We start from the raw sequence: 10,726 nt of genomic DNA on the forward strand, positions 1-10,726 counted from the left end.
AGTGGATATATTCTACAGTGAACCCTCCTAATGAGGATTGTGACGCAGGAAAAATGAAACACATAATCAACGGCGAGTTTTACATAAGCGGTCGACTAGAAACTTATGTGGGTTACCAATCAGATTCTGCTTTTCCAGGTAAGGTAATTTTAATTTTTTTAAAATAAATTAAAAAAATATTATAGTAAGTGTGGAAGTTTAAACATCGTGCTGCTGTAGAGAACAGAGCCATATGATGCCCTGACACGAGGATGCCATTATATTAAGCAGAAAATTGAATGGATTAACAAACATGACTTCCAGCCTTCAAACAATGGTGCATTATGTTGAGCAGTGGTGGAAGAAGTATATAGATAATGTAGTTAAGGACCAATACTTCAATGTAAAAATACTCCAAAAGTAAAAGTGCATGAAAAAATCACAAGCAAGTATCAGCTTGATGTAGTTAAAGTACTGCAGTAAAAGTAGTGGTTTGTAGATATCTGACTGATATAATATTATATATGACATCATTAGATCATTAATAGTGAAGCATCAGTGTTAGAGCAGCATGTTACTGCTAGTTTACACTACTTTATATACAGTTAGCTAGTTTAGTCCAGTGGTTCCCAACCTAGGGGTGGGGCCCTCTCCAAAGGGTCAGCAGATAAATGTGAGGGGTTGTGAGATGATTAATGAGAGAGGAAAGAACAGAAAACAAAGTTCTAATTCACAAATCCGTCTTCAGATTTTGGATTTTTTCATCTAATCTTTACTAAGTACTGGATCATTTGAACATATTTTGAAACCATTTGAGAAGTTTAGAGGGAAAAATCACTATTTGGTGGAGTTGTTGACAACTCATAGACATCTGAAATGTGACCCTGATTATACACTGCTTTTTGTAAAACGTCAAAAGACAAAGGTTGGAAACAACTGGTTGCATCTTTTAACAATGTGTTGCATTTTAAAAGCTTGTCAAATCTTCATCTGAAAAGTAACTAAAGCTGTTCAATAAATGTTTTGGAGTAGAAAGTATAATATTTCCCTCTGAAATGTAGTGGAGTGGAAGTAGAAAGTAGCATCAAATGGAAATACTCAATTAAAGTACCTCAACATTGTACTTAAGTACAGTACTGGAGTGAATGTACGGTACTTAGTATTCAGTATACAGTCCTAGTTGTTAACTGCACCAGTCTGTACACTGTTACCTGCTTATGTCTATTCTGGCTCCTGGCTTTTGCCAAAAAAAATGTATCAGTTGGGAAGAAATTAGTTATGTTTTTAATAATTTATTAGTGAGCCACATTATGAATTCCTGTCAGAATATGATGGAAGTCAGTGGTTTCTCCAGTGAGAGATCCTGGCAGTACAAAATACAGACACAGTAATACTATATCCTCCACTGTGTGTTCAGTCTTTTTGTTTTTGTTTACCAGTCTGGGCTCAGAGGGGCCAGGCATGGATCAGAGGTCAGCAACTCAGCAGCTCACAGGAGAGCTGGCAGAAGCTGCAGCCAGTGGTGGAGTGTGGAGACGACACTATGACCCTCACTGTCAGGAGAAGACGAGCTGTACAGCTACAGCTGGACAGAGGTGAGACGACATGTTCTCCCAGGTTTAGATTGTGATTCACAAAGACTCCAGCTTTATGTCTGGGATAGTGACACTGGAGGAATACTAGACAAGTATGGTTGGAACTGGTGTCTGAAGTTTTCTTTTCTAAACACTTGACTTTATTTATAAAGATACAATAATAATACATTAACCCATGCCTTTATGTTAAATTGTTTATCATATTTTTGCTCATAAGAGTGAAGTTAAGGTTTTGTATTGGTGTCTATTTGTGTCTCAGGGAATGATTCATCCGTGCCCCTGTCCCAACTGCCACCTCAGTGTGGCTACTCTGTCCGGTCCACATGGAGAGACCTCAGTCTGATGGCTCAATATGATGCCTGCCATGTCACACAAGAGGTATGGGATCCAAAGAATATATTTTGTACATTAGATACAAATGCAATCATCTGTTGATCACTGCAGACCTCAAACAGCTAGGTACTATTGGCACAGGGTCTCTGTAGGTTTTTAGTGTTAAAGGTTTGGATAATCTAATGAATAATTAATAAATTGACATTGTTTCTGATGTTTAGGTCTGATTTCAAATCCTACTGTGTCCCTTTTGCAGATCTGAGTCAGAGAACTAAAGTTAGGGACTTTCAGGGTGGTTGACTCATGTTTTTAATTTCACCTTGAGGAAAGCTTGGTTTTGGTCATCTGCAATGGATTTAAAAATGCTTTTAGCCAGCAGTGTTGAAATAATAAAAGGATGTTGTTTTAAAATATGTTTGCTCAGGATGACAGCTATGTGTTGCCTCTGCTGTGGAGGGGAACTCCAGTCAAGATGTCGTGCCCAGTCTCTCACGGCCAGCCTCAGGCTGTAGGCCCATCCTCACTGTGCTGCTCCCCATATGGTATGACTGTCAAAGTGCAGGGTCTGTCTGCTACAGAGGAGCTGAATGTAAAAGGTAAATACCAAACATTTAAACAGTTAAAATTATTTATAACCTTTCTTGTGACTTGTAAATTATCATATTTTAATGTTAATCTGCAGTCAGAGGTGAATGGATCCCCCTGGTGATGCTGGCTCAGCAGTGTGGCTACACTTTGGAGAGACAAGATGCAGAGATTTTGGTCACTGCTCCATTCATTACCTGTGGCATCACAGTGAAGGTAGTTTTAATAAATTATGTTGATGAGACAAAGGTGGATTTATGTTATACTGATGTAAGATATTAAAATACATTTTCAGCATGTGAAATTCCTGAAAAGCTAGGTTGTTATGACTCTACATTGATCCTAATATTTATAAGTGGTTGAAAGCAAACCTTGTTTCTATTTATTTACATTTGAGATGTTTTGATGGAGAAATGAACCATGTAAAACAGGATCTGAGGGAATGTCATTTCCTTTAATCATTTCAGATTCTTTTCAGTTTTATTTTATATAGCGCCAAACCACACCAGAAGTTAACTTGGGGTAGTTTTCAGAGAGCAGGTCTAGACTGTACTCTTTATTTTACACAGACCTTCCATTCCCCCATGAGCAGCACTTAATGACAATAGCATAGAGGAAAAAAAAATACTTTAACCAGAAGAAATAGTAATATGACTGATAGCAGGCATGAACATCATGCAGGCCCATAGCAACCTGGGTTATTCTAGTTTTGACATTTTCATTAATTTTTATTTTTATTTCAGTTAACTGAATTATTTATTCACTGCTAGTTTTAGTTTTAGTTAACTATAATAACCCTGATAGCAACACGGGATCAATTGCCACAGTCCACTAAAGAACTATGTAACTTCTATAGGCCAATACATTTCTAACAGAACACAGTTAAAATATTGTTGAGAAACAAAGCTGTCAACTGTGAACTGAATACAACTATTAATGAAATGTCATAAGTTATCAAATTCACCAATACTGAGTTAAAAAAGATTTTTTTAAATTATGAAATACAAGAGATATAATTTGATATAATCACTAAATCAAATGTAAAACTTTTTAAAATTATACATTATTTAGTTATGTCATAACATTTGTTAACCCCCCCCCCAATCAAAACATTAAAGTTGCAACTTGGCCTCATAAGTAAGTTTAATTGTCACTGGCATTGAAATGACAGTTGAAGCTTTAAGTCTGTGAGAGACAAAGGATAAAAAACACTCATAGTGGACAGATGTGATCTCAACGATGAAATGACCCTCACACTATTTGTAATACATCTCTAAACCCTCTCCTCAGCTGCCAAATATGGGCACAGTTCACATTCTTGCACAATATTTACAACTAGTATATCCTTGCAGTTTTGCAACATGTCTAAATATTACGTTCAGATAGAGTTCAGATATCTGCTCTCCAGTCCTAAACAGAACTTACTGTATGTGGTGATTTTCTATACAGCCTAAAAAAAAAATCTTTGATCTTTTTTTTTTTTTCAGGATGGAAAATACACACTTTCTCTTCAAGTAGGAGATAAGACATTTACACTGGCCTGTCCTGTCTCTCCCCCTGAAGAACCCCCATTTACCCATCAGCCTCTGGTTGAGAGTCCTCATCTAACCACAGGGCCAGCAGAGCCTATGCCCGAAACCCTGGAGCCTTTTCCGTGGGCTCCACCTTTCTACCTGGCCCCACCTTACTATCCCCATCCTACATATCCTCACAAGTATCCTGGTCCTGGTGTACATGATGCATATAACCCTCCTACGACCACATCTTCAACTCCTGACCCAACATATGGTACAGAGCCTATCCCTCCTGTTGAATTCCAGCCTGACTATCAAGGCTACTACTCCCAGCAGCTTCCTATTAGGGAGCCATATAATCATTTTGATGTCCACGGTTCTCAGTCATCCACAAAGGAAATGGATGATTCAAGTATAGCGCATTCAGGTCCGCAGATCCGTTTCTCTGAGAAGCGCAGTGCCACAGGTGCAGATTTTCTGATGCAAGTTGAAGCTCCGTCTCTCCAGCCCCCAAGCCATGACTTCAATCCATACTACCACTACTACCATCACCCCAAAATCCCTCTTCCTGGCCCACCAGAAGACCACGATCCAGGCCCTGACATTCCTACAGATTTGTCTTTAAATAATTCTAATAACCCTGAATTTCCAGTGTTGCCCCCCATCATCCAGCAATCGGAGGCTCTCACTGGAGTTAACTCAGACCCGTCCCTTCAGCCTGTTCCCAAGGCTGCTTCTGCCCCTTACATCCCTCCAACAAATCCTAAATTATATCATATAAGCCCTGCAACTCATGCACCTTATCCTCCAAAGCCATATCCATACCACTATCTCTACTACTTTCCACATATGGCTAGGGGCAAGGCTGAAAAATTAGCTCCCCTCAATCCCAAAACTACTGCAAAAACATATCTGCCTGATCATCATAATACAAAGTTGAACACTGAAATGTATCTACTTTCTGACTCATCAGTACTTCCAGTCCATGACAAATATGACTTGAAGGCATACACAGAGCAGCCAAGCTCGGATGAAATGATTGACCTTCAAAAATATACATTGCAACCACTTTTGTCTGATGATGATGTAAAAGCAGACACAGATGACAAGAAGAGACGTTCTGCAGTTGTGACTCCTGCAGTTCAACCTCCCTTGCAATCCACTCACCCTCATGAACCAGACCCTGAGGCAGTTCCTCCTCATGAACAATCATCTCCCCCCACTTCATTGTCCAATCATAATCCTTCTCCTTACATATATTACCACCACCCTTACTATGGCTACTTTCAGATGTATAATAGACCTGAGAGTTTACTCATCCCTGACAACCATGTGTCTCCAACCTCACCTAAAGAAGCTTTAGACCCTTTGCCTCCAGCATCTACCTCTGCACCACAGCATCCATCCACTTGCAAACATACCCCATCACGACAAACCACTACTCCGCCCACAGAATCAGTGTATAATGATCCAAATGTCCCTGTATATCCACACTACTATTATTACCACCTCTACTACCAGCCTGAAGTATCTGCAGACTACCAATATCCTGGAGAAAGCTTGTCCTTTGAAAAAGAAACCACAAAATCAGAATCTAAGCCCCCTTCAGACTCCGATTACAGCAGGATGAACTGGCAGGCTCATTCTGCTGAGACGGGATATCCCAGCATCCCTGAGCCACTGTACATTCCCTTTCATATCCCTGAATTCCATTTTATCACTCAGCCACATCCACATGATCCCTCCGAGCATCTTGGTGAGGAAGAAGCAGAAGACGGGCAAGATGATGAAAGGAGAGGTAAATTAGACGTTCCAGCAGCTATAAAATGATGTTCCAGTAGCCTGTAGGAGTGTCTCACTGAGCTAAGAGATTATATTCTGTGCATTGTTTTTGTTTAGTCTTATTATTCTGAGTGAGCTGACAGAGAGAATATTTGCACTGAACAGTCAAGACACTGTGCTGGTGTCTTGACATCAAATCACCACAAGGAGGCAGAATAGTATTCAGTACTGAGAGGCTTAGAGTCTCTGACTGTAACCAGACACCTGTATAGTGACTAAGTATAGATGAGGATTACTGTTATTATGTAGTAAAGTAATTTCAGTGTTTTCCCCTCTTTTTTTTTTTTTTTTTCTCCCCTCAGATCTACATTTTGTGCTTGACAGAAGGCTACTCTGCTGCATACAGTGATTGCATCAACAGTAAGTAAGATCAACAGATAAGACATAAACAGAAAAGGAAGAAGTGGTCCATTAGTTTATCATGAGGGTGTGTATTGTGAAAGAAAGGCCCTTGACCTTTTAAAAGTAGCCACAACCTTGACTGCATTTGGCACACAAATGGATTATTTTCAATGCCCTCAATCCATGACAGGGTTTTCAACTTTGTGTTTGCATGATTTCATAGGGTAACATGTGATTTATCAGCTTAGGCCTCCTTAGATGTTGGTCATCACCACATTAACTTTTTTTTTCTCATAGGTTCCAACAATGATGTGCAAGCAATGAAATAAAGCAACTTTTACACAACTGCATTTTTTTGGTTTAATTGTATGGAAAAAAACAATTCCACAAGTCTTTGTGAAGAAGAGGGAAAAGCCCTCAGTGCCTTTTTTATTTTATTTCTATTCTTTTAACAACTTAACCATAACAATATAGTGCAATGCAATAACTTCTACTACACAGTGCAGAGAAAGAAAAGTAATAAAAGGCATTTCCATGTTTTTCTTTCTATACAGAACACATGTGATTTTATCTGGTCACAGAAGCTTTTGACAGCAACCAATGCCAACAGGAATAAAAAAACTAGAAATTATGTACATTAATGAAAAAGTTTTTTCTCAGAAACAAAATGGCTTTCAAAGGAATGTAGCACTTAATGCTTCACAGTTATATAATAATTCAATTAAGGAGTTTATACAACTAGTTTAATGGCCTCAAACAGAACTTAATGACATTTTTTGTCACACTCTAGAATGCCCTTTCCTTCATTTTGTGGCCAGTCTGTGTGGTCCTTTCTGACACAACATGAATAGAAAAGATTTACAAACACACTACCATATGTAACACTACAGCTCTATAGAATATAAAATTAGCAGTGACAAAACGGTAAAACTAACTGCAGCCAAATGCCCTGGCACACAAAACATATGAAATAATTGTTAAATCATTTTGCATGTATGCATTAATTTGAACACAAAGACCTTCACCAGTGGCTGTGGGGTCACACAAAACACCACTCAGTGTATGCAACTTTTCCACGTGCAGCAACAGACAAAAGCACAAAACATTAGTAACCGTGTTATAAAGCTGCCACCATAATGATCAAAAACACTGCATATTCTAATAACTGCTGAAATGTGAAACAGAAATATGGAGCTTTGATAGAAATAAGGAGTCTCCTGTTCTCCTTCCTGCTGCATTCGTAATTAAATGGACATGTTGCTCTCGTCCTCGATAACTTATCGTACAGTAACAGTGATCCAGAGGCCTGTTAGACTAGTGTGCAAATGCTGTCCAGCTGTGACAGTTTCTAGCTGGGTGAATAATAGCTAATTATAAGCAACATCCATTTCACCTGCATAATTTTTTTTAAGGCACAATGAAATATTGATGGTTGTCAACAGCTCTGAACAAATCAAGTACTTTTCAATTAGTCACAATGGGTCATTATTAGAACAATGCAATGTTTTAGCGCGTAAACATGCATTTTTAACATATTTCAATTGTAAAACTACTAAAATCAGTAGTTCACATACAGAGGAAAATCTGTAAGCCTTGATTTACTGGTTGAGCCAGAATTCCAGCAGTGGTCTTCGTTGAGGAGGAAGACGATAGCAGGGTTGAAATTTGAATCCTTTTCTTAATACACTTTGTCATAGTACGCAGTGATTTCCTGCTATGCTGTATTGATCAGTTGCATGAAGATTCTGAAGCAGACCAGGGCAGTGATCTGTCATGACATAGAGGGTGGAGAGGAAGCTGTGCAGTGAACATCTTGCTGCTACTCTTATCACCTCCAGGATTAAACCACAGCCACACAATGAGAGAGCGCCCTTTCCCTGCTATCAATTTGTGCACAGCCACTGAAAGAAGGATGCTAGTGCAGAACAAGACCGGGAGAATGAGGAACAAGTAGACAGAGAAAGAGAATGAGGAACAAGTAGATACATAAAATAAGAATCCAACCTTGTAAACTGCCTTTAACTCATTTGTGATGTGAAGAGCATTCCAGGAGTTAGCTGGTGATGAAGGTGTGCCTTCTGTGCTTGAACCTGTCTCATCAGCTCATCACAAGTTGATTTACTTTAAACGATTGTAGCCTTCTCAGGCAATCGATAAGTAACAGTAGAGGTAAAAAAAAAAAAAAGAAGAAACATTTTAAATAGCCTAATCGTATATACAAGCCTCTATGGTTATAAAAAAAGCAACCCATAGTCTTTTAATGAACAATATAAATACGCCTCCACATTCATGTTTTTTAATGATGACATTCTAAACTCTTGACATGCATTTAGCTAATTGTGAGTAAAGGAGACACAACATAAGGAGTTTTATTGTGTCCTGGGACTTTGAAAGGTGGATTGTCCTTTCAAAATGGAGCTGAAGGCACCCTGCAGTGACATGTTCAGCAATGAAGGGAATGGATGAAAACATGAATTTGTAATCTATAAACCAGGGCATTGTGGAATAAAAAGACAGGATGAGAGTGAGAGTGAAAACTGAAAGGAGGGCACTAAACCTGAGCCACCGGGATGTTTGCCACAGTGATAGGGGTGAAGACTACTTCTGGGTCTTGGTCAAGATGGGGGTATGAAGTAGAGACAGATTGATGTTGAAATGGCAGAGGTGTAGCCAGGTTTGCAGTGGATTGAGTCAGGATGATATACTGAGCAGATGAGGTGGACTGATGGAAGTTTTGCACAGAGTTGTGCTACAAATCAAAGGTATGAACTTTGGGAACCAATGATTCAGGAGAATGAAAGAGACAAAATTCTAAACAAGGCATGATGAGGGGTGTTAGACCAAAGAGAAAAACACTTGATCATTAACTTTATTAACAGTAAGAATAAGCAATAAGCTTATAACAATGAGCTGGTCTATAATCCTGCAACTGAATGAGGAAGTTATTTTCCACCAAAACAGCAGTCTCACTTTTCGTCAGTTCTGTGTTTTGATGGTCATTCAGTGCTGTTAAACATACTGTTAATACTGTTCACCAATAATTACCACTCAAACATGACAACAAAGCATTTTGAAGTAAACAAAGAAAGGGTTGTGGCGAGAATGACTCAGAATATGATTTTAAAATGCAGATAACCTGGGTACCTCAAGTGTAGTTTAAAAGACAAATGACAGATAGAATACAGTGTATCAGCTTTTTTTCTGTCGTTTTTTTCTGCATGCGGCTCCATAGATGTAATGTCAGTCTAACACTTTGGTCCAAACTGACATATCTCAAAAACTGGATTGCTATCAAATTACGTTCAGACTTTTATCTTCCTCAGAGGATAAATCCTATTGACAGATGATCCCCTGACTTCTCTACTAGCGCTACCGTCAGGTTGACTTTTTTGCTTATAACCAAATGCCTGCAAATTCCTGACATTCCTGTCAACCTCAGCTGTGCTTTGTGTTTGATGCTAACTAGCCAACATGCTAACAGGCTAAACTAGGATGGTAATTCTGGTAAGTATTATACAGGATAAATATCGGAATGTTAGCATTGTCATTATGAGCATGTTAGCATGCTGATGTTTGTCTTTTAATCATCAAATTTAGAATCATGTTTTTAAAATCCTATTTTGTGGGTTTCATGTTTTGTAATATTAAAAAACAAACAAAAATAATTTGATTTAGAAAAAATAAAAACCATAAATAATGAGCCATTAGTAATGTTTGAGAGGCCTGGTATGATCCCCTCCAGATAATCTTTTTAATGGATAACAGGTTGCCTCTGCCTTTGTCCCTGCAGGCCACTGTGCCCTCTTTGACTGTGAGCCAATCACAGCACAACAAAGCAACTTTATCAGGCTTTTGATTGGCTGCCTGCAATGGCATCTATATGCAATTCAGTAGTATCTACAGTACATGTCTGCTTTAATTCACTTTTTATTGCACTTCATGATGATGAAGTGTAGCTAAGTGAGTTGCACACAGTATTTGTTTCTGAAAATAGTCAGATTGATTTTTTTTTATACAGGGGTTTTTGTTCAGTAAATAGTAATATTGAAATGTGCAGCATGTAACATATTTGCCTACCGAAAGAGCTCCATTTCCAACGAAGACACCTGTCACCAGTGGTGCCTTTCTGTTAAAGACATCCTTGATGATCAAACTGCAGTTCTGTAATCAGATTAAGACAGGACACACTGTGAGCTCCCTGGGGCACTAGCTAACCCAAATTCTGAAAAATGCAGCAGTTCAATTTCCAGTGCTAAAGATTAATTTGTTAAACTAATGTCAGCTTACATTTTGAGCAAATACACACAAAACTCAAAGATGAACTCCAAACCAAGGCTTGCATACTAAAAATCCTGTGTTACCAACTTCATTAGAACTGCCCCTGATCTTGACATAAACGTACATTCGTGACGGGGTGCTCAAGGATAGGACAGATTTTATTAACCAACTCTGTTGCCGGGACTCCTGTCACTCCACAGCAGTGAAGCTACAGAGCAGAACAAGGAAGAGATTAGGCTGCCCTAACAAGTCGTTAAA

At 38.7% G+C, this 10,726-nt stretch overlaps 1 protein-coding gene and 1 long non-coding RNA gene across 2 annotated transcripts; both read left to right on the top strand.

The window, feature by feature from the left end:
• Positions 1 to 2,479: 2,479 nt before the first annotated feature.
• LOC133999510 (uncharacterized) lies at positions 2,480 to 3,993 on the top strand. Its single transcript, XR_009927383.1, has 3 exons — positions 2,480 to 2,503; positions 2,590 to 2,708; positions 3,980 to 3,993. It is a non-coding gene; the product is annotated as an uncharacterized LOC133999510 (long non-coding RNA).
• Positions 3,994 to 4,120: 127 nt separating this feature from the next.
• LOC134000039 (uncharacterized) lies at positions 4,121 to 5,745 on the top strand. The gene is made up of 2 exons (XM_062439347.1): positions 4,121 to 5,627; positions 5,732 to 5,745. The coding sequence occupies exons 1-2, from the start codon at positions 4,121 to 4,123 to the stop codon at positions 5,743 to 5,745; spliced, it is 1,521 nt and encodes a 506-aa protein (XP_062295331.1).
• The last annotated feature ends 4,981 nt before the right edge of the window (positions 5,746 to 10,726 follow it).

This window comes from Scomber scombrus, chromosome 18 (genome assembly GCF_963691925.1).
Source record: "Scomber scombrus chromosome 18, fScoSco1.1, whole genome shotgun sequence".
Taxonomy (NCBI): Eukaryota; Metazoa; Chordata; class Actinopteri; order Scombriformes; family Scombridae; genus Scomber; species Scomber scombrus.

Excerpts from the sequence above, each read along its gene's own strand:
- LOC134000039 (XM_062439347.1), top strand. The coding sequence starts at position 4,121 with ATGCCCGAAACCCTGGAGCCTTTTCCGTGGGCTCCACCTTTCTACCTG.